Source organism: Simochromis diagramma, unplaced genomic scaffold, assembly GCF_900408965.1.
Source record: "Simochromis diagramma unplaced genomic scaffold, fSimDia1.1 OVJJ01000320.1, whole genome shotgun sequence".
Taxonomy (NCBI): Eukaryota; Metazoa; Chordata; class Actinopteri; order Cichliformes; family Cichlidae; genus Simochromis; species Simochromis diagramma.
This window is the reverse complement of record NW_024386773.1, coordinates 7,573,799-7,597,773: the sequence shown is the minus strand read 5'-3', so window position 1 is coordinate 7,597,773 and position 23,975 is coordinate 7,573,799. Positions and strand designations below refer to the sequence as shown.

Below are 23,975 nucleotides of genomic sequence, written 5' to 3'. Positions count from 1 at the left end.
CAGATAAATGTGCGTCATTGTTGCACATAAATTGTTAGAACCTTGGTGTGAGACAGTATTTGTGCCACTGAAAGTTGCATCTACTATTTCTGTACCTCATACGTTGAGACCAGAATGCATTTTAATAAGGATCAGGATGAGATAATCACTTCTATCCGGATTCACCTCATTAGCATACATCCTGCTAAGTGTAAAAGCCCCATTTTGTGTTCAGCCTCGAGTCACCCACAGGGTCATATTACTTCACTAAAATCAACCACCTATGGCTACAAAGCTGCAGCAGATGATGATTGAAACGTCCTATTATAGCTGGAACAGGAGCAGTCTAATCGAGACACATTGATGAGCGCATCCATATGCTGCACGGAGCCTGGATACTAAGATGGTTATCCTGGTGACCTTTCACCCTGGTTACACCCTTTCTGTGGCAGGCTTGACCTTTGCTATGGCCCTGCTGCTGCAGTGATCCACTCATGATATTTATTGTCATGCCCCATTTCCACTGAGACTGTCCATTTGGGGGTGATAGAATAGGATTGGAGAGGTGACCCTGTGCTCCTTAGAGGCTCCTGGGAGTCTGAATCATGCCTGCATGTTCTGTCAGCGTAATGGCAAACTCTGGCCTTTAAAGGCTGCACTTAACAGCGGTAACGATGGATTACTACTGCTCACCCAAAACTTAATGCTTACCTCCTGAACAAACACGAAGTCTCCCTTTCTCTCAGTGTTTTATTGTTATTTTTTGCCAGTCTTACTTCCCCTTCATTCTTAATATGTCCTTGTTTTTTTTCCACTTAATATCCCTGCCTTTCTTCCTCCATATCTGTTGCTTCTCCTTTTTCCCCAGTGGTCATCCTTCTTTCTTTGTCTCACATTGCCTGACTGTTTTCTCTTTCTCTCTCTCCTCCACTGTCAGCCTATCTTGTCTTTTTCCCCGATGGCTCATCAAATGAAAGAGCTGCAGTGATGCTATCTGTGCCCCCAGTCTGGACCAGTATGTGTGTGTGCGTTGTGTCAGACAGATTGCTCCTCATAAGACTGAGGCCCCCGGGCTAATGTCACAACAGTCCTCTCACACATTTCCTCAGTCAGCTGCACGCTCTACAACTGTGCAGGAACCAGAGCCTGCAGTCCCAACAAGTCAATTCAGTTAGATCAGAAGAATGAGCTTTATAGGAACTTGATTATAATAACTTGCTACGGTACAAAACATGACAGACAATGAGCTGAATCAACTTTATGAATCCCACAGAAAGGGGTCATCCCGTGGTCTGTGGGACTGGACAAACACATCAATCTTGAAGAATTGAGTAGTTCATACTTGTGTGATTTTTGTCAGTCAATTCAGCAACATATTTAGCGAGCATTTGTGTTTGATTGCTTTTCTTTGCTTGCCTCCCCGCCTGCCTCATCAAGGCAGGTTCAGCTGAATTTCTTTTAGGCTTACCTTGATGAGTAGTTACACATGCAATAGACTGTGAAGGGCTTAGTATACTTGGCCTGCACCAGAGAGTTTTAAAAAATATTTTATAAAAACAAATATTTAACAAGCTTCTCCATTACTCTACCATAAATTTAAAATTATAAATGAATGATTAATAGAAAGACTTTTTTTGGTATCCGGGCAATTATTTTGAGTCAGTTTCAGATATGAAGATTTGAGTTGTCTTTCAAATTAAATAAACAGATTGTATTTTTGTGTTTTTGGACTGCCAATTAATGGTTTAATTGGTTTAATTATTTATATAGCACATTTAATTACAACAGGAGCGTTGACCAAAGTGCTGTACAAGAATGCAACATACATTAGATAAAACAACAAGCTTTGCTACCGTTTAGACAACTGACAGAGTCAATAAACGGTTAATAATGTGCTGAAATGTGTAACAACATGAAGACTGTCTGTTAGTGTGCACTATCATCCCCTTTTAAACAGTCACCCGAAGTACACTTGTGGCCTTTTCAGAGAGTTTCTTTGTTGGTATCTGTTTGATAGAAGAGCTAGGAGCTCTACAACCAGAGGCTCTCTGTTCTTCAGCCATGAATATCTTTTTAAGCTCTAATTATGTAGCAGAGTTATTGGCTGGCCCATGTGTTGTGTTTACTGTCACTGTAGAGATATAAGTCGTGTTCATGTACAACGTCGTTTTCCTGCCAGCGCTTGTTAGGCTTTCCAGTGCTAACGCACACGGCAGATATGTGTGAGAGGCGTGAACTGGGGTGCCAGTTAGCTCGTGTTCTGCATTTTATTTTTGGCACGGCAGCTGGTACCAAGGTTGCTCAGGGATTCTGTGATTATGTGGACGGCACAAGAAAAAAAAATAAATTGTGATGATTACAAAGAAAATACCAAAATCCACAGTGACTTAGTCAGACTGTTAAAGCATTTGACCCTGGACTGTGTTTGTCTAAGGCTTTTGACCTTGTTTCTCAAAAATTAAATCTTTAAAAGGCTGTTCTTAAAATAGCTAGGAGCCATAGTTAAGCCAGTGCTACTTAAACAAGTGTAAAAAGAGAATTTGTCGCAGGCTATGTTCAGATGCAGATTTGCTGTGTTATATAAGGGAACAGAATGGTATTTGCTGAATGACTCAAAATAAACTACAGAGCTTGTGTTCACTGTTATAAAGAAACATGTCACCCAGTGTAAATGTGAAACAGTTATGTGTGTTTTAGCAGTTTTTTGACAGCAGCTGAGCTCAGAATGATTTAAAATAATATACATCTGGTTTGCACAGGAAATACTAGTCAATTTAATATTGGATTTGATCTTTTTTGCCTTTTACAGAAAAAAAAATGTTTCATATCACCAACTTATCTGTAAAAGAAAATTAACATTAGATTTTAAGACATTCATACAGTGCGCTATAACCATGAGGCTGAATCCTGGAAATGAAAAGAACTGGAAATCATATTTTAGGGTTTGAAGCAGAGAACACACACATGTTTTTGAAGTTTTAGGGAGCAACATGAACTAAAACTTGCACAGAACACTTAGGTACATTTAATTATGTTTAGAAACATGTAAAAATTCTTATTAAGCGGGGCAAAATCATTTTCTAAATCAGTGAAGTGGTCCTCGAGGTAATTTGTAATGCTAAAAGCTATTCAACCCAAAATCCACCAGGGCACTGTTAAACAAGAGCCACTACAGCTGCATAATGTCCTTTTACTTTAACACAAAGGAACTGAAGGAACAGACGTGCGCTTCAGTTTTGGCTCAAGTAGTCATGGATGGAGATTTACATCAATTTGTTCTCAACTAAGAGCGACTGTCTGAGGGCTGAAGCACAAAATGTGGTGCTGCTGTACCTTTGTTCAGCTGCGTAATGTCCTCCTACCATAATAACCATGATATACTTAACAAAACCAGTTATGCTAATTAGATCATTAATTGAACAGATTATTGCATGAATTTCTGTTAATGGATTAGGGATCATTATTACATCCGCGTGGGTGAGACACAAAAGCTGCCAGACGTGATGTATTTCAGCGGTGTATATCGCAGAGATTTTGATAAATTTGGTAATTTTACATATTAAAAATTTGCCGTGTCAGCAGATGTATCTGATATAACAGCATCTGCTTTGCTTCTACAATATAATGTTAACGTTGCTCCAGGACCATCACTTGAACTGACCAGTCACATGTTTGTGATGTCACAGCTTTGCAAGTCAGGCAAAATACCGAAGTTTAGCACTTTCCTGCAGAGAAAAATGTGATGGTGGGGGTTTGTGTCCAATGTGGAGATATTATTTTTAGACTTCATGCACTATTAAGTTACTGTCAATCGATGTTTGGGTAAGTTTAGATGCTAAAACTGATCGATTATGTTTAAGTATCATAGTTTGCATGAATGCATATCCTTGCACAGTGTTAACTATATCTTAAGACGCTTTTCTGGCAGAAACCCTTAAAGGCAAATGTCTTTTATTGTAAGTAGTATGCAAGTGCTTTATTTGAAGAGCACTTTTAACTGACATAAAGTCACAGCACAACAAAATGATTGCAATCATTTTAAAAAATTGTTAAAAAAAACAACAAAACTATTGCTATCAGTATGACACCATGTTGCAGGATTTAAAAAGTAATAAATGAAAGAAAAGCAGCAGAAGGCCTGGTTAGACAGAAGCCTTTTCAAATGCTTTTTGAAGGAGTCCACAGAGTCAACTAAACGTAGCTGGAGTGGTAGACTCTAGGTGTCACAGACTGAAAGGCTCTGCCCCTGCTAGTCTTCAATCTGGTAGGCAGAACTAATAAATTTTGATCCTGCGACTGAAGACTGCGAGCGGTAGTGTGTTTAATAAGATGTTGAGATAAATGATCTGGACCTAGTCGATTTAGTGCGCTGTATATAAGTACAGAAAAAGCATTCTCAAAATCGACTGGGAGCCAGTGTGAGGAGTATGAAATAGGGGTAATGTGAGCTCACTTGCTAGAACTTGTACGGAGTCTGACTGCAACATACAGCATTTTTTTTTCCCCCTGAGTTACAAAGATATGATATCTCAAACACATAACTGCTCAGCTCCTGTGATGATCCTGGAGCAGCAGCAATTATGATGTTCGATATCAGATCATGCCATGCAGTTCTGCTAAGCTTGTTTAAAAAAGCTGCCAAATATGGGATTGAGATAGTTAAGCTCAGAATATCTGATTGCACGGTGGAGAAATGAACCTGCTGTCACAGTGATGTAGTCCTGGCTTGAGCTTGGAGCTTTCAGTTTTTCATGTTAGAACTTGAAAAAGTAAAGTTTAAAGATAAGCTGAATAGGCACACAGCATTTGTGACTAAAAAGTATGTAAATCGCCAATATTTATAAAAGGGAAGTCCTGAAATACTGTACAACACATTTAATTTTGAAGTGTCTCGTTTTGTCAGTCCCTTTGAATGATGGCGGCAGAATGAGTTACCCATTTCCTTTCGTTTATTCATTCACCCAAAAGTTTTATTGAAGCGCAACATGATGCCATGGGATTGTAGTGTAAGAGCATGCCACGGGCATGTTTTGTGTCATGTTTGCACATTTTAAGTACGTTCAGTGTTACAGGGAATAATTAATCATGTAAAAATACATTTAAAAATGCATAAGCAAAAACAAAATGTAGTGTTAACACACAAAATTTCATGGCATGCCATTCATATGGTGTTTCATGTTACCACATGACCCCAAACTAATTATCACAGGAGGCAGAGCAGCCTTAAGAAATCATTGATGTGTTTTGTGTAGAAACGCAACATGGTAAATCATCAAAAGATGCATAATCTCTTCTCATCTTTCCCATGTCTTGAGATCTACCAATTCACCACAAACAATACAATTCATGCATGTCAGATTTCATTCTTTTTAAAACAAGATAAAAATCCTCTCATGTTTGCCAGTGACTGTTAGTGTATAGCTGCACTCACCTTCTTAAGTCGTCCACTCCTGGTGCCCAGGAAGACCACACTGTGTCCACCGTAGATGTAGGAAGTGACAGAGGTCAGCCTGTCCCTGCTCTCAGTGAACACTGTCCGACCTGACACCAGCTGGGAACCCCCCAGGGGTTGGTTTATATCCAGACCGCAGAAGTGATCATCAATGGGAACAGGCTGCGTGGAGAGAGGGAGGGTGTGCGAGTGAAAATATAGAAAAGATTAAGATAATGATGGCAGAGAGTTGTGTTTTTGAGACGAAGTGAGGAAGAGAACCGGAGAAAAGGTGAAAGGAGGAGGGATGGAAAAGCAGTGAGAATGAAATGAAGGAGGAGTGGGTATGACAGATATAAGGAGAGGAAATAGATGTAATGAGAGAGGGTGAAGAGAGCTAGTGGGGGCCAGAAACTGACTGAAATTGCTGTAGACACATGCGAATATAAGAGGAGAACTCAGAGTGACTTATGGTAAGCCTAACATGCATTAAGCGCACGATTTTCAGGGTTAAAAATGATTACTTCAAAAGGGTTTGTGCTGCTGGGTTTGTGAACACGCCTCAGAGCGGGCAAATTTGCGGAGCAGAATAATTGCTGATGGCAAACACGAGAGACGCCGTGTATTTTGCGCCTGTTTCTGTGATTTTTAGATCGCTTGATCTGACATCACAGAGCACAAGAGATGTTAGGTTTTGATTGGGCATCAAAGAGAGCTGCACGCTTAGCAGTCCTATTGCATCTTCTAACATGCACCTCAAACTTTTGCTAATTGCCTGTCACTTAATATATAAATCTACCCTTTTAGGGCTTTTTTATTGTTGTTTTAAATCCTCCATTTCTGAAGCATATATTATTCGTTAGCCCTGAAATGAGCTTTTCCTTTGATCAGGCTTTGTGCCTGAGTTTAACTAAATGTGATCAATTAAGTGAGCATACCATAAATGTATCTAATATCGCACCACTGCCCAGTTCTTTTTCTTCATGCACTTTACCTCCAGTCTTATAAACAAGAAATAGAGGATCCATCTCTCATTTTCAAGATTCCCTCTGGACCCACAAAAGTGTTGCACATATTGCCAAATAGTCAATGTGAAATTCTGCTGCTGAAATTTTAATGACATGCCTATCTGTACACTAAATAAATATATGTGGACACATACACATATATGCTGTAAATTAATACTGGATTTAGTAGTTGTACTAAAAGCAGAATTGCTTTGGTTGCTTTTTTGACCATTTTGGTTTGAATTTAATCATCAACTGTTGGACTTCCATCAGAATTTGTGGTCTTCTGGGGATTAATCTTCATAATCTTCAAATAACTTCTTGCTGTTGTGACACTTGCGATTAATGATTGAATGGAGTGTCATTTAAAACTTGATGCACACATTTGAGAAAATGCACTCAAATCTAGTACCGCCAGGTTAAAGTTTACGTGAAGATAATTAATCTGAATTTTAGAAGCAGGACCACTGCTCCTACACTCCCCTTCTGGTCCTTTGTCTGTATATGCATTAGGGCTGCCACAAACGATTATTTTGATAGTTGACTAGTCACCGATTATTTTTGCGATTAGTGGACTAATCAGATCATGCATCCACTGGACGTAAAATGTACAGCTTATTGCACCAGCATGCATCTGCTCTTATATAACTATCATTAGCTTACATACCTTAAAGTGTTTAAGGTATGTGCTAACTAAAAATAAAGACAAGATGATAGTTTATCAAATTTTAATGAAATTTGCAGATTGTTTCGGTGAAGTTTAATAAACTCCTTGCTATCTAAAATATAACAGGACACCGGAGTATATTCTCGAGCATCTGATAATCAGTTGTCTGCTTGATGTTTATTCAGCTGTGTAAAAACTATAACTTTAATCTCAGCCAAACCGATTTACTCAGGAACAAATAAAATAAAATAAAAAAAGCCAAACAATAACATTTTTAAGTTATCTAAGTGACTTATATATCATGTTTAACCTGAGTAGCGGAAGACGGCGGTGGGTTTGAAACCGATTTGACGGGAGTCCGGTGTTCTCACGGGCTCTAGTGAGCCTTGCCCCTGGCTAACTATCGAGCTGGTGGGTAACAGACGTCTCTGAAAACGTCGGAGCGCTTTTGAAAATATGAGATGTCTTGATAAACTGAACAGATATTTGAGGTTTACACAGCTACATTCTCTCCTGAAAATATGTTAAACGTTTATTTTGTGACCCAGAAAGAAAAATAAGAGTAATATTAAAACTAACTAGCTGCCGCCATTGTTGGAAACTGAGCTGGGCTGCGCTATGAATTCTGGGACACAGCTTCTTATTCTTCTTCGGGGTTTAACGGCAGCTGGCATCCTTGTACATGCAGTGCTGCCATCTTCTGTTTCAGTCCGTTATTACACTCTTAAATCCTACTACTTATTCGTGCGTCTTTTGTGATCTTACAAAGCTTCAAACGACGCGTCGACTATTAAATCAGTCGTCGACGATTTTGATAGTTGAAGTAATCGTGACTAGTCGACTAATAGTGGCAGCCCTAATATGCATCCTTCACTAAAATGTGTTGTTCTCATTTTCCCAACCCCTCTTTTTCATTCACTTCTGGATCTGCCTGGCTCAGGAGCCGCTGCCAGTCCGCTCTCAGGCCTTCCCCAAACCGCGCCATCAGTTCACAATTCTTCATCCACCATTGTCAAATAATAATGAGGATGTGGTCTCAGCCAGTGACTGATCCAGTAAAGATTCTTAACTTGCACTAGATGGATTAGCACAAGAAATATACAGGCTTATTATTAGGTTTATACTTTTGGTTTAGTTTATAGTTTCCAGATGGTGTGTCTTCAGGACTTCGATCATTGTTTAACTGTTCTTGTATTGACACTATGCAGACTTTTGTGATTTACATGAATTATCTCATCTTTTGGAGCACTGCCATGGCATCGAACACAGCACATAAGTTTTAGGAAACCCTGACGTTTATGCTGATTCCAATATCTGGTCAGTATTTCACTTGGGAAAAAAACTTGCATTTGACCTCAAGAGTGTGTGCACTAGAGACCCTGTGTAGTTTGTCTTTTTCTCAAATTTTTAGATTGCTTGATCTTCTAACGTGCACCTCAAACCTCTGCTAATTGCCTGTCACCTAATATATAAATCTACCCTTTTAGAGCAGCTATTTTTTATCCTCTGTTTCTGAAACACATTAGGCTAATGATCAAATTTGATTAAAGTAGCAGAGTTGCCTTTTTTTCTTTTGGTTAAATGTTGTTATGCTAACAGTAGTGTGATGGATTGCTATTGAATTAAATACTGTAGGTCTCTCTGTTTGGTGTTGAGAACGCCTTAATGCCCAATGAAGCCATTTTCAAACGCCTTCTTTGTGGCAATTCATTGTGTTGTTCCCTTATCAGGAAGGAAAAGTAGACCTAGAGGAAACTTTGAAAGGATCAACTTGAGAATTGAATGACCAAGGGCCAGATTTACTATATTCGGCAAAATAGCATGTGAGCCCAATCCCTAAATAGTTCTCATAGGTGTGATTAGTTTTATGTGTGATTTACAAAATACAGATACAGGTACAGTGAATTCATTTCCAGATCAAACGCAAAAAATAAGACAGACTTATTTTAGCAGTTAATTGCATGTCCCATTTGTTATTAAATACTTCATTTGCATAATTGATATTTTGTGATATTAAGTGATATTATCATTTCACTTAAAGCACCCAGCTGCCAATTTAAAGCCTCAGTCATTAGCTGTGAATTTTATGTCTTATTTGCCCAGCAACTAGCAGAATAAGAAACTGCCATTATTGGCACTGAATCAACAGAGTGGAAAGGTTTTGGGCTTTTCAAGTGGTGATCTGCCGTGGCTATACAATGTTGTTACATGTATGAACACTTATATAAACTGTACTGACCACAGAAATCATACCTAATGCATCACCATGCCCAACTGGTGCTTGATTTGACTGAGTATTTATGTAACCAGAGAACTAAAGTATCCAATGAGACACATTACAGACACATACAGCATATGAATACAGAGAGAGAGATTTCTTTTGCGTTTGCGTTGGTGTTATGGATAACATTACATCTCATTTATTTGATGGCATGGTTTAATCAAAGTACATGTTGGGAACCACAAGAGTGATTTACCGCATGCGATGAATATCATTGTTTTCACGCTTCACTTTCAACTTGCTTCCATGAAAGCCTCTCATTATGCAGAATTATAGCTTTTATAAAGGCACAGACTTGGACATTCACAAGAAAGGCAGTTTTTTCTCAAGATCAAGAACAGGTCTCAGAGGGCTCAAAAAATGCTGACAGCGACAAGAGCAGAAGGAGGGAGATGGGGAAAGAGAGGGGGAGAAAGGGGAGGAGAAGGAGGCGGGAGTCGGTGCCTAAACCCCTGAATGAAATCAGAGCTCAATACAGAATTCCTCTGATTAGCATTGTGGAAATAATCTCCTCCAGCTCTTCTGCTCTCATGGGATCTTGAAACCTGAATAGTGTCTTCAGCATAGCACAGACTGCCTATCTATCAGCTGTTTAGGCTGCAATCATACTTGCAAGTCTAACTTTCAGTACAGCTCCACTATATCACTGCTACACACTACTGTGTGATACTTTCGCTAAATATGTGAGGTTCAAAGCAGCATTTCTCCCTAAAATCTACCTACCGCCTTGGTGCACTGCACGTCCTTTCCCAGCAGCCAGTGCAACTCCAGATTTCCTTCTCCTTGGTAGCAGGACTGCAGCCGCTCCTTAATGCGGGTGTTGATGTCCTGGATGGTGAAGATGCAGAGAGCAGAGTGATCTGGAGGGTCGTGGTACTGCTTCTGTCCTTTCGAGAACACAGCAAAGAGCACATCCTCTTGAGCACTAATGTTGAGCGACTTAGCCAGAACCCTGCCGGCCTTGGACAGGTAAGCTGCCTGCAGCAGACGGTACTCCTCGCCTCTGTGAATGCACCCCACAGGAAGTGACACATACGAGTGGAACTTCTTGTCACCTTTGCACAGGCGGATGATGCGGGATGTGTAAAAGAGGTCACCAGGGGAGCCACCTGCAGGCATCCCGTTCTCTGGAGTCTCCGGCTGGACAGTCATGAAGTAGACAAAGCTGCTGCTGGCAAAGCCATAGATGTAGTAGATGTCAAAGTGTGGCACAAGAGCCAGTGTGTCTGAGGGGATTTTAATCAGAGAAGAAACAAAATCAGTGTGAAGCTCATAGTCCAGCATGGCGGAGGATTCTGGGTCACGAGGCAGCTTTCGGCTGGAGATAGTTGGAAAGTAGTCCTGTTTTCCGCCTACGGCAGTGCCGATGTATAAAGTCGCATCCTGACCCTGAGAGGGTACAACAACTCCATACATCGTCCCAATCTGGTTGTCACTGGACAGGTAGTGCTCTTTCTTATGCGTGGGCTCCACAAGGATGAACAAATCATCCAGCCTCATCAGCTTACAGACGCCCTGGTAGAGGCTGCCACAGGCCAGCAGCCGGTTGTGAGAGTAGTCGATAAGCAACAATTTGTTAACATTGTCAGTGGAGGCCAAAGGCTCAGAACAGGGCTGGACAATTAGTGGAGGATAACATGCTTTGTTGTCATACTCTGGTCCTGTATCATGAGACACCAGGAGTGTTAGATTAGAAGACAACTTGTAAATTCGATTGACAGCTCCAATGTACAAAGCCCCAGTAGACTGATGCACAGTCAAGTGGTTCAGCGACCACTCCCTCCTCTCTGATTGGAAGGTGTTCATAGTCTGTCCCAGAGTCATCTTTTGATTCAGAGAGATTAGAGTCAATAGCCACAGTGCCAGGGGCCATGACATGACCTTTAGAGGACCGTGACCTTTAGTGAGGCCGCAGTAAGTCCATCCTTTATACAAGCACGTTCCCATCCCCACGTGGCTCTGAAAAGTATTGAGCTCAGACAAACAGGGTTGTGTGTCAACAAGTAGCAGGATTGTCCAGAAAAAAGATCAGCTCAAGCGGGGTCTTGTTCTCCTCAAGTGATCTTCACATCATTCTGAAAAAGAAAAGACAGACATTTGTTTTAGATCTCAAAAAATCCTTGATTCTTTCAAGTGTGAAAGATTGCTTTTCAGGATATCGTTAGGCACTAAAACCCTAGAAATGTCTTGTTTTCTTCTCTAGCTCTGCTTAGTCAGACACATGAGACATCAAAGAAACAAGTAATCATTTGTTCAAACTGTCTCCCCATATTTACTAGCCTGAGAGATGGTCCAATATTCCCCATATCAACAGGGGGGCTCATTATATTCGCCTTTCTGTAAGAGAGAACTAACTGTGGCCTATTACTTGAACAAAGCAGTGACACAATGTAGCTGCGCGTTCCCTCTGTTTGGGTGGCTAATTAAATGATCCAAATGTATTAATTATGCATCCATATTTTGGGCTCCCTGTTTTCCTTCCTCCCCTCTGCCTTGTTCGTTTAAATGGTTGAATCCAGGAGGAATTAATCACTCTCCAATGCGGCCGACATTCCTAAATTAATCAGGCTTTTTCCAGGGATGGCAGGGAGTCATTAGAGATTCAGAGCCTGGCAGCATCAACTCACACTTCCCTTTTTAATTTCATTAGCATATTTTATGTAAATATTTCCAAGGGACAAACAATGTCCGTCAAACACATGACGGACAAAAAAGATGGATGAGTTAGCCACATGAATGTTTGATGGATGTACATTTTTAATTAATTTATTTTTTACTGTTACAACGTTAATATAAAATATCTTTTCGTCTCCCATATGGCCAGACAAAATAAGCTTATCTACAATAAAAAGAGGGTCTTTTTTCCTCTATATAAAGACTGATGTTTTATGATGGCAACACAAGCATCGTAGATAAAGTAGCTTCACATATGCCGTTACTTCATCGATGTCCATTAAAAGAGTAATAAAACTGTCTGCATAGGAGGATACATCATAAATTAAAACACCTGCATCACTCTAAATCCTGCCTGTGTGCTGCCTGAAGCTTCTCCAATCATACACTCAAAGGTGGTTTCTGTCTCTCCTTTGTTATCGCCGTTACTACACCAAAAGCACCTTCACACTCTTCTAACAATCCTTTAAAAATAAAAATAAATGAAATGCCTTCAAATTTCCTCCAAGTATATCCTGCCAAATCCTAGAAGACTATACCTCGGAAGCAAACTGTCCTTTTTTGGCTGGAACTAACGTAAGCGGGGTGTTTTCTCAGTGAGACTTCCTGGTATAAGTAAAGGTTAAATGAAGACAGCCATGTCAGATCCTAATGTGGAGGTCATGATGCGGTGGGTGCTCTCCATTGGCTGACTAACAGGATGTCCGGCTGAGTTGAGCTGGAGCCAGGGATAGAGCGGATGGACTGACACTGAGCTGGCTGGGCCAACTCCAGCTCCACTCCAGCATCTCCTGCCCATCTGTCCCCACCGTGCTCACACAGGGGGAGAAGTCACTTGAGTGTCCCGACCTACTCTGCTCAATTTGGCAGGCTCAGTGTGAGCAACTCTACCAGTAATTGGCCACCGAAGAGTAATAGCTGCCACACGCTGCATTGGAGCTCTTAAATCTGAAGTTTAGTGTTTGCTTTTGTTTGTTTAAAACAGATTCCATTTATAAAGACATGAAATGAATCAGTCATAGTCACAGTGCTATCTTTGCTGCCTTTGTTTTAGAAAACAGAGAAGTCTTTCCTTTTTTTTCCTGACTGGACACAAAAAAACATCTCTTTTATTAGTTCTCAGAAAGCCTAGATTTGGCAGGACATGTTGGCTCTAATATTTACATCTTTATTTAAGGCAAAATGTTGTCCAGCAAATTCTTTCTGAAAATCCCTCAGATCATCTGCTTTGCAAGCTGATGAGCCCATGAACCAGTTTCTGTTTTCATTTATCCTGAAAACCTGATGAAATCAGTACTCATGCGTGATTGAAATACTGGAGGATGAAGCATCTGGATAAAATGAAATATAAACAAGATTCATGTGCTTATTTTCAGCAATGACCATGAACTAGTGCTAATTGCGAAACTTTACTTTTTGAAGTACAGCCTTTTTTCCCCGAGATCTTTCTTCTTCTTTTTGTAGTCTTTTAAATAATGGAATGTCAAGTAATGCACTTAAGAGCTGCTTGAAAGTGGCAGAGTTAGAAAAATGTGACTGAATTCTTGAGCTGCCACAGAAAAGGGGATTTTTGTGCTTCAGCTGGGGCTGTCTCTACTTTGTCTCTGCTTTGGATTTCTCTGCTTGAACTCACTCTACAAACTTCCAACTTAAAACCTTTGGTGTAATATGCATTGTAATCTTATCAAAAACTCAAGTGATGACCTTTCCTCAACTGGAAATAATAAATAAGACATCGCTCTTGAGGTCTAACAGCAAATAGCAGACCAAATGATATTTACAGAGGTTGGCTTGAGTCTGGCTTGACCTTAAACAACAGACACCAGCAGTGATACCCACAGGTTAATTCAGTGCTGAGAGTCTCCAGTGAAATCCTCAAAGGAGTTACAAAACAGGAGAGAAAAACACGAAGAGAAATTAAGGAAGTGCTGGTGGCAAACGGAGCTGGGCAGGCATGCAGGCAAGCAGCAGCCTCGTCGTTTCATCCATTTCTGTTCTGCCGGCTTTGGTCACGTCTAAGGCGTGCAGTCATGCTGCTCAGTGTTTACCCTGGATTATAGAGACAGCTCTTCGCCCTGCGCAGTCCTCCCTGCTGAATTCTCCGCCTCGCCACTCAGACACGCTCCAGCCCAGACGTGACTCATTCACACTCACACACAGGAACATGGTTTGCTGAGGCCTCTGGGGACGTGAGCTCTCAGCGGGCACCAATCACAACACAGAGGAGGGAGAAGCCAGTCTCTCGTGCTCCGCAAACACGACCCTTTGACCTGGATCAAGATCTGTGGAACCAAATCCATCCTTTTGGTTCAGCTTTAATTGAGGCGAAATGCTGTCATAGCTTCTGTAGCACCCTGTTAAGCATGATTCACGGGACGGAAGCGATGGTTACTGCTGTTGAGATGAAATAATTAAAAGAGGGCTCTCTTCTTTTTTAGTATGTGCATCATGTTCAGTCATCGCTCAAGTTTGACAGCATAAAGATATGTTTTGTCAGCATTTTTCATGTGTACTGTAGTACATTCAGATAAGATATTATGTGGAAACCTTATTTCTTGAAGATTTGCATATTTTGTGAAGTAGTGAAGAGCTTTTTTCAGGCAGAGGCTTAATTGATGTGCGATACTGTGTTAAAACGCAATTGTGACCATCACAAAAAGAACTGACATGAAGTTAAAAGTATTAAAATACAAATTTCCCGATAAAATGCTTTAAGTGGTGGAAACCCCTCAGACAAAGCTTCTCAAACTAAAGGGATGAGAGGTTTAACAACAAGTGGCCTGAAATAAAAGGCTAGAGGTGGTGCCTATAAATGTTGTAAAGTAAACTGTTTAGGGAAATTAGGTTTTGATTTTCTGTTCACAGTCATATTTAATAGTCACATTTATGTTGAAGTCTTAAATTGAACATTCTTATCCATGTTTGTCATCACAGCTCACTCGGCCAGGGGCTGTTGCTGGTAGCTACGTATTTTTGCAAAGCATTCACATTTTGGAGATGTTACCTTTCCAAACACTCAGAGCAAGATGATACAAGAGGATTTCTTTCACACTTTAAAGAAGGACAGATTTAGCACAAGCAGCATGTGTTCAGGTTTATCTTGTTTATGTTTTGGATTATAGATTTGAGAACACTGTCGACAGACTGCGCCATGATATTTCTAAAGGTCAGAAGATACTTCTCGGTGCTCACACTTAGTCAACAATAGGAGTCATTGTCACTCACATCAGAGGTGATAAAAAAATTTTTTCCTTTTTGTCGCTGTTGTTTTGTGTGGCCTAGATTTATAAGGCTGCACAAAGCCAATAACAGTATAAGACCACGGGGGCGGAAAACTGTCTGAACTACAATAGTCATAACAGCTTCTGTCTTTATGATTACAAGCGGGCTGTGCACAAGCGTGAAGGGTTTTTGTGTCTGTAGGTTTGTGCTGATGAGGCTGCTGATAGAAGTTTAAAAGTTTCTTATAGGACATCATTTTGGAGTTGGACAATATGTGGCTGCAGTTCTTCTGAACGTTTGAGATTGTAGTATATAAACCCACATGGGATACATTTGACTGGGGTTCTCGTCAAATACGCACAGGCCCGTCATTGGGGGGAGGGCTAGTTGTACACATCACACATGAATGGGCTGAAAGGGCGCCAGTCGCAACAGAACTTGACTTCCAAATGAATAAATGAAGGCAATTAGTAGATCTGTTTACAATGTTGTGGAGACAGAAGTAGGTCAAACATGGCAGACACAGAAGGGAGGAGGGAGCCAGCAAGCCAGAGCCAGGGGCTGTCGCTGGTACCTACAATGATGAGTCGGGGAATTAGGACATGAAAATGCCGTCTTTATTAACAATGACTTTTAAATGAATGTCATAATGAATCACAAGGGACCGGTGAAGTTTATTAGAAAAGCAGTGTTTTCTATTCAGCCCATCGTGTTTTATCAGACACAGTGTTGTAGAGGGTAAGCCCAGGGCAATAGGCTCCGCCTTCAAAATCCCCCTCACCCAAACACAGACTCGAGCCTCAGAGGACATAATGTGTAGCTTGGATGCTCACACTGCAGATACCCACAGGATATCTTCACTTTGATATTGCTCAGTCAAATTTTATGACAGTTGGCCCGTGGTTAATTTTTATCATTATGTTCTACAATGTAAATTCAAAGAGAAGCACTTTGCCCAGTTGGAAGGGGGCAATCTTAAAACCAGTATTTAGACTAATGGCAATAACACTTTGGGAGGCAATTGTTCTCTGGAAATCACTGCAAACTGCTGTGAATTCATTTAGCTTCATTGGCAGCTCGACTGGCACCTCTGCGTGTCCCAGCATTTTTTATATAATAAAAAACAGAACAATTATTTCCTTTTCTCCGTGCTTGTTGTTTAGTTTATTGGCCAGCGCAGATATTACAGGCTTTAGGACTCTCTAGCCAGCCACAATTCTTGATGGTAGAGTAGTGGAGGATGTCCGTGGGGGACAGTAAAACAGCGCTATGTCATCGCAACTAGCTCGGCTTCTAATAACTGCAGGATGCTGCGCAGAACCTGGGCAGTGGTAAATGTGACATAGGGGACCAATTCCAACAGATCACCACAACACAGTCAGCAGCCTCCTCTGCAATGCATTCCATTATCTCAGGGCATATGCATTATACATGCAGATACAGTACTTTATCTGAAATTGCTGTTAAGAGCAGGGACCAGATGAAGGGCACTGCTGCCACAGTCAGATTTAACCATGCATGCCTTTCTCCACCCTTCCCTCTTCTCAGCTCTGTCTCCTCTTCCATAAATCTCGTTGTTGGTCTTCCCTGCTTAATGGTGACCTCAAGCTGGCTCATCTCAACTGCTGAGGCCCTCGTGTTGCATATATGATGAGCATACAGGGGAAAGACAAAGTGACCTCCAGCGCCGTGATGAAAACCCATGCAGTTCAAGTGCAATAGAGGGTCTTCTATAATTCAGCAATCGCATAGGAAGACAGAGTGAGCTGTCTTTCTTCTGGAGCCACACAGCTAGCGCCTGTAGTGGTAACCTACATCGCCTCAGAGCGAGGAGTAAACAGGTGTGTTTGATCAGGTTTTGGAGTTATCTTTCTGCACCCGCACAAAGACAATGAAGATGGTGAAATGAAGACTGGGGACCAAATACAGAACAGCTCACCTGTTTAGTTATTTGTACTATAAGATAATATATATTAACTACCAGCTTTATGTTCAGAGGGATGGCTTTATTGTCTGTTCGCACTTATAAATCTGCCTTTTTTCTTCTTTTTTTGGCCAGGTTGTTATTGCTCTCTCTAAAGCAAAGCTATATTTTCCTCAGACCGACTGACTTACTCTACAGATGTGCAGGACCATATTGATTTCTCATGCATAAATCAAGGAGACCTGACAAGGAAAATACTTTACATTTGGCAGAAACTAGACCTCACTGAGTGTATGAATGGGGAAAAAGCAATCAAACACAGTGATGCAGACTACATTTGAAGCTGTGAAGCACATATGTCCATGATTCCCACACCACTGCACACAGAAATCAAAGAACTTATTCCAAAGAAGCCTGTATGTTTCCTCGGCTTCCTCCCGCTTTGCCCATATGGTTTCGTGGGGTGGGAGATGCCAAGGTTGGAGGTAGCTGGCACGAATAATTACGATCAAAGAAATTACAATGCAAAAGGAACAGCTGCTACCTCGACTGCTGACAAATCACTATGAGCAAGAGGAGACTGCAATAGACGGCGAGTCAGGGAGAGTAAAACAGGAAAGAGGAGGAGAGATGGTGCATGTTCTACTATACAACAACTTTCCCTCTAAGTATCTGCTACTCCAAAACCCATTTAACATTTAATCCGCAGTGCAAATAAGGCCTTTGGTGGCTATTCACCCCAAAGCTGTACAAATACAAGCATCTGCCCAGATTATCTCAGTCAGACTCTATGGTCAATCCAGCCCGGCCTCTTTCTAATTCTACCCGTCAGAAATTCTATCCTACTTCCTGAGCCTCTCACATGAATTTGAGAAGATTCACAGAAATGTCTTCAATGTCCAAAAATAGAAATAACCTGGTTTGAAGTATAGTAACCAAGTGAGTTAGAATTTTACCAAAACTGCAAATGCAGGTGAATTTCTCTCAAATAGAAATTCACTTCATGGCAAATGCGTTACATTTTTTTTTAATGCTTTATCACAACTCCTGCAGGAATAATGCAGTATCCTTTCGTCTCAACTTGCCCTTCCTAATAGGATTTGCTTGTCAAATTAAAATTGAATACTCCAAGTCTATTAAGCTCAGTCCCACCTGGTTTGTAGCTGCCAAGGGCTGATCACTATACAGCAGTCTTAGATATAGTCCAGACAGTCTGGACTTCTATGACATGTTGCAGATAACCTGGTGAGGACAATTTTGCAGATGTAATCACTTAAAGTTGTGAGGCATTATTCCAGACATTAGTCATTTACTTTTTTGTAAGACAGGGCTTTTACAAAGTGGACCCAAATACTCTGTCTTTCCAGGTGGCAAAAAGGAGCAATTTGACGGTGTTCTGTAATGGTGATGGTGTTTCATAATTCAGTCCAATTTGGTTTAAGGTGCCATCTGTCCATTTTTCAAGCACTTATCTAACTAGGGTTACAGAACCCCATACCCTGGATTTGTCGCTAGTCTGTCTTATATGTTTCTTTAGAATGTGGGAGGAAACTGGAGCACCAGATGAAAATCCACAGTGACATGCAAAGGCCAAAAGACAACTGCAAGTGCTAACTGAAACCCTAATGAACACCAGTTTGAAGTGCCAGACTTATTTTATATAATCTTGAAACCTCTGTTTACGTTGTTTAGCAGCCTCTTGTTTTTTGAGAACTGGCAAGGAACTGGGGTTGGCTTGCCTCAGTCGACATGTAGACTTCATGTAGAAGTATCCCTGGGCATGATACCACACCCCAGGCTTTCCCTGATCCATCTATCAAAGTTCAACTGTTTTAGTACTCAGCATCACAAACATCAAATATCCTATGTTTTACCTTTTTAAAGGTGTAAAGAAATGTCTCATTTTTTTTTCAAAGGCTGAATTAATGTTTAAAACATTTGGTTTTAAAGCCGTCGCTTCACCAGTCAGCTGGGATAGGTTCTAGCCCCTCGTGACCCTGACAAGGATAAGCAGGAAAGAATGGATGGCTGGATGGATGCTACACCTGTCAAACACTTAATTAAAATCTGTAGCAGCCTTTATCAGCTTTAGTTATTATCCATAGACTTAAGTTGAAACTCAAAAATATATCTTAAAATAACAGTAGGGCAAAGAGCCGCCAGAGACCACAAATGTCATAGTGGCTTCTTTGTGCTTTCAGATTTCATATTGGGTGATAGATAATTACACTACAACACTTCACAAAACTAAGGAAGAAAGACGAAGAAGCCATGTTTTAGAAGTTATTCGAGTATGATTAGTTTGTTGAAATGGTACGAAAGAGATGGATTAAAGTGAAGTTACATGGGTTTAGCTCAAACACATAAAGACCAATTTCTTTCCATGTTCCATAAGATATAATAACATAACCAAATTTTACCAAATGGCAAGTTTTAGGTATTTTGTATGTAAGCTACATGAAGTAAACTGATGTGCTGTGAAATTACCAAAGTCTGGCTTGAATATCTGCCTCAAAGGGCAGAAAACCCACCAATTTAGCACAAGAGCGATTGTAAAAGTTACAACAAAAGCAGCCGAGATATCCTGATGTTTGTGATCCATTATATGACCCAAGTTATGAAAACACTGGTTCCTGTACTTCCCATAATATTCTCCAGTTATTGTTAATGCTTTTTCAGACATCTGAAAATTTTTAGCCCAGTGGTTTCAGAGCCATTAAACTGAATTTCATCAGTAATATAAGAAAACAGATTACAAACGGAAAAACTAGTGGCAATACATTTCAGATTTAAAAAAAACTCATGTGACATCACTTAACTTTGTCATCTATTTTGTATGGCCATATGCTGTCTAAATACAGAAGTGCCAAAGAAATCATGCAAAACAAACACATCAGCAAAGTTATTACACTGTTTGTATCAACAACAGTGTGACAATCTGGAGGCAATGCGCCATATTGCAAGACCGCCATCACTGCATGCTGAGCGCTGCCAAAGCTGCCATCTGGCAGGTGAGCTGCACACTTTCCTCTCCTCCCTCTCACTTCTCCTCTCCACTGTTTTTTACCACTTCTCTTCCTCGCTCTTCCTATATTAGACCTTCTCACCCCTGCTACCTAGCTATTTCCACTTTTTACACTCCTGTCTAACCGTGTAAGGTTATTCTTCTCCACATGTACTGTATATGCACCTCCCTCCAGGCCTGGATCACACACTGAAATAAGTGGAAGCATGAAGCCTGAAAGGTGGAAGCAAGAGAGTAAAGACTAAGGACAATTGCACATTGGCTGTGCTTGTTCATCTGCAGTATTTTGTTCTGTCTGCATTTCCTTCTTTTTTTCCTTTCTCTCTCTCATCAGTGTCGATTTCATATCACTGTTTGCTCTCCTCCCCGTTATCGCAGCCCTCTCGTCACACTTCCCTCTCTTTTTGTCTCCTCTTAGCAAATATGCACTCATATGCAAAGACGCACCAGTAAATAGGCACACGTATAACACGCACATTCACACGCGTACAGTATACACGTGCAAACACATACACACACACAAACTGCAGGCTCGACGTCTTCTTCCGCAGGCTGTAGCATCTGAACAGTCGTGTTTAATCAGTGTCTCCATAGGCAACCGGGGGTAGCGGTGGGTGGAGATGGTGAGACTTGGAGGTGGGGGGTCTCCAGCTATGGGCAGTAGCAGTGAGCTGCTGTGCACTCACACACCGTGTAAGTGTGCTACATACACTAATTCGTCTGATGTATTATTGGAGCAACTGTGCGTCGCCTTTGCCCCTGACCCACGCTGCACTCCCTGATATTGAAAATACTTCAAAATCAATGTCACAGATTGAATTGGCAGTTGTTTTAAATCACAAGCTGTTTTTTGCAGTGTAGTAATAAAGCATCCCTCTTCTTTTTTTCCTATCTTCTCAAACATAAAGTAGCTCATTAATCTCTGTAGAAGTCTGAGATAACACTTAACTCCTAGCTTGTGGGTGAAAATGACAGAGACAGATGCTCTAAATTACTTCACCTACACTGGTCCAACATTGCCTCTAGGGTCAAAAGACTCCAGAATAATTCACCTATATTTCCTCAGTACAAGAAACTACCACTACAAATGCAGATGGAGGAATTACATCAAATGGTATGTATAGATCAATTAAATAAAACTGCCAATAAAACTGATTTTTTCCCCCCATTGGCTTATTTTTAGACTCTTAAAAAAGTAAAAAATATAATTTAAATTTTACCTAATCAGAAACAAAGTTTAATCTCTTAAACTTATGAGCGTTCTTTTTTTAACTGATATCACTACTTTTAGAAATCTTCCCCTGAAATTTCACTTACTCCCTAAAATCTGGGCAGTGAGTGAAAACCTCAATAGTAACTTGTTTTTCCAGAAATTCTATCCCGGTTATTTTGTATTTTTTCATTACAGTTTTCCTAACAAACATAGTTCCCACAAAAACTGATAGTACTGTGGATAATCCTCAGCAACTTGGAAAGTGTTACTGTCACAATACAAATCTCAGACAGAGCTTTATCGTGTAAGACACAAAGTATGTCTTTTTGTTTGCTTTAAAATGGCTTAGCTGAGGAGTTAGGAGTGGGTAATCCTCAACTATACCTCAGAAGAATAGGAATCATCATAAACCAAACCCTTAGTTTCATTCATTGTTGTCAATTGCAAGAGAGAGAGAGAGAGAGAGAAAAGTAATGTGGAGATTCATTTAAATTCTAAAATTAGCAGGCAACTGATAAAATGCCGAAGCGCATGACTGGCAAGAGCATGCTAAAAGAGAAGCCAATCTCTCTCTCTCTCAACGAGAGGCTTTTCCCACTCTGGAGGGGCCAGGAGAATAAAAGCTAGTCCAACTGGCCGGCCAGATAAGCCAGACCAGAAAGAGCATACAGGGAGAAGAAGGGCTCATCTGGTTTGCATGAGGGGTGAGAGTCAAAGAGCCGTGAATCCAACTACAACCGCTCCTCGCCCCCTCAACCACCATACAGAGGAGAGCTCAAACAAAGATGCACTTAGTGAACAGCATTGTTGTAGTTGGCACCGCTGCAGCTGTGTGTGCTTTAGTTCTTTCAGACTCAAGCTTCATCTCAGCTCTTGCCCAGCTTTATCAGCATCCCAGCGGCTTCTGCTCTGCCCTGGCTGCCAAAGCAGCACGAGCTCTGGCTGCAGGGCAGCAGCGGAGAGCTGACTGTCTCCAGGCTAAATACTTCACTCTGGTATTCTCCTGATGACCAATAATCTGATGAACTGCCCAGAATAATCTAAATGTGTAAAGAGTTTTGGGAAAATCTGCACAAGCCGGTGGCTTTCGCAGGCTTTGTGTAAAGCAGAGTTATTGATAAGAAGATTATTCCCATCAAATCCAATACAGAAATGCTCTTGCCTGAGGATCTGATTGGTACTGAAGCTGAGGCATTTACAGTTGCTTTGTTTTCAGAACATCAGCCCACATCTGCTGGTTGTTACAGGTGGTCAGCAGAGCCGCAATTTGTCCAATTAACACGTGCATTCTAAATCATAACGCCATTCGGAGTTCACGCTCGCTGCGCGTCTTTTCACGGCGTCCAAGGTGCGTGAAGTCTAACAACTTTACCCTTCTGCACAATGCAGAGCTGCTCTACAAGCTGCCGCTCAGCTGCTAACACCAAAGGATAGCACACTCACCTTGGAATAGCAGGAGACTCATTCATGAGTAGCGCAGATCCGGTTATTTCGCTTGAATATTGGGAGAAACGTCCCGCGTCTCAGTCAGTGAGTCAGTCAGTGGGCTAAATGAGTGTGGACGACAAATACAGCGAGATAAACTGCCGGTTAATTTATTCTACGCGCAGACGCGACGCACAGCTTGTAAAGTCATCTGGACAGCAGTGAGCATCTCCCTGTCAGCCGCTGAGAAGGAGACGATATCAAGTGACCCTCCCGCCTCGTTCAGGGATTGATCATTTTCTGTAACAGGCTGTCACACAACCCCATCTCCACCTCTCTCCTTCCCTCCCTCTCTCTCTCTCACTCTCTGTGTGGATGCCGGTGCTACATGAAGTCACCCATCAGTTCACTTGCACCTCACGTACAATGTGCGCTTTTAGACCCAACCTCCGTCGCGTCATCCTTTGGCACAACTTGGGCGCGTTGCAATACCTGTTCTATGTCTTTTTTTCCAGCGGACGAATAAAAGTTCCTGCGCATTTGTTCATCAGTGGAGATGGACACTGACAATGATTGATTCTAAAAAAGTCGTCAAAACATTTGGTAAAGAGCCGACTTCTAAATGCGCTTACAATTCCATTCAAATTGGACCTAGACTGCGTGTTATCAACAGCACACAGGACGGAGATAAAGTCAGCGACCAAAATAGGCCTATTTGTCAAACGATTGTGATCTTTATACATTTGTGAAATGACTGCTTTCCATATGCACAAATGGGCTGTATATTTTAAATCATGTATTCACACCTTCTGATGGGAAAAGGAATTGTGTTGCAGCGGTTTACTCCCTCGTTAGGCCCGCTCGCTAAGTATGTGATTCTCTAAGAAATGCAAGCATTCACATGTTTTAGAGCAAATTCTCTGTGTTGTATTTTCATTCACTGGCTGATATAAAGGCTCACAGCAGCCTGCACAAGTTTCAGCTGAAATACTGCCATCTGTAGGCTTAATAATGTGGCCACACTTTTTGTGTGTGTGTCTCAGAGCTCTAGCAAAGATCATTCATTTTAAGCCTTTTTAAGCGTTATAAACCATGAAGGTTAAAAATATATGATTGTAACAATAAGGA

The 23,975-nt window shown here is 41.1% G+C and overlaps 1 protein-coding gene across 1 annotated transcript in view; it reads right to left on the bottom strand.

Moving 5' to 3' along the window:
- Positions 1-23,193, bottom strand: part of LOC120717805 (plexin-A2-like) — an 84,192-nt gene extending 60,999 nt beyond the window's left edge. Inside the window, exons 1-3 of the mRNA XM_040006058.1 lie at positions 22,866-23,193; positions 10,089-11,440; positions 5,411-5,593 (exon numbers count right to left, since the gene is read on the bottom strand). Of these exons, the coding sequence (XP_039861992.1) occupies positions 5,411-5,593; positions 10,089-11,312 (1,407 nt within the window). The 5' untranslated portion in view covers positions 11,313-11,440; positions 22,866-23,193. The remainder of the gene's footprint in view (positions 1-5,410; positions 5,594-10,088; positions 11,441-22,865) is intronic.
- Between the last annotated feature and the right edge of the window lie 782 nt (positions 23,194-23,975).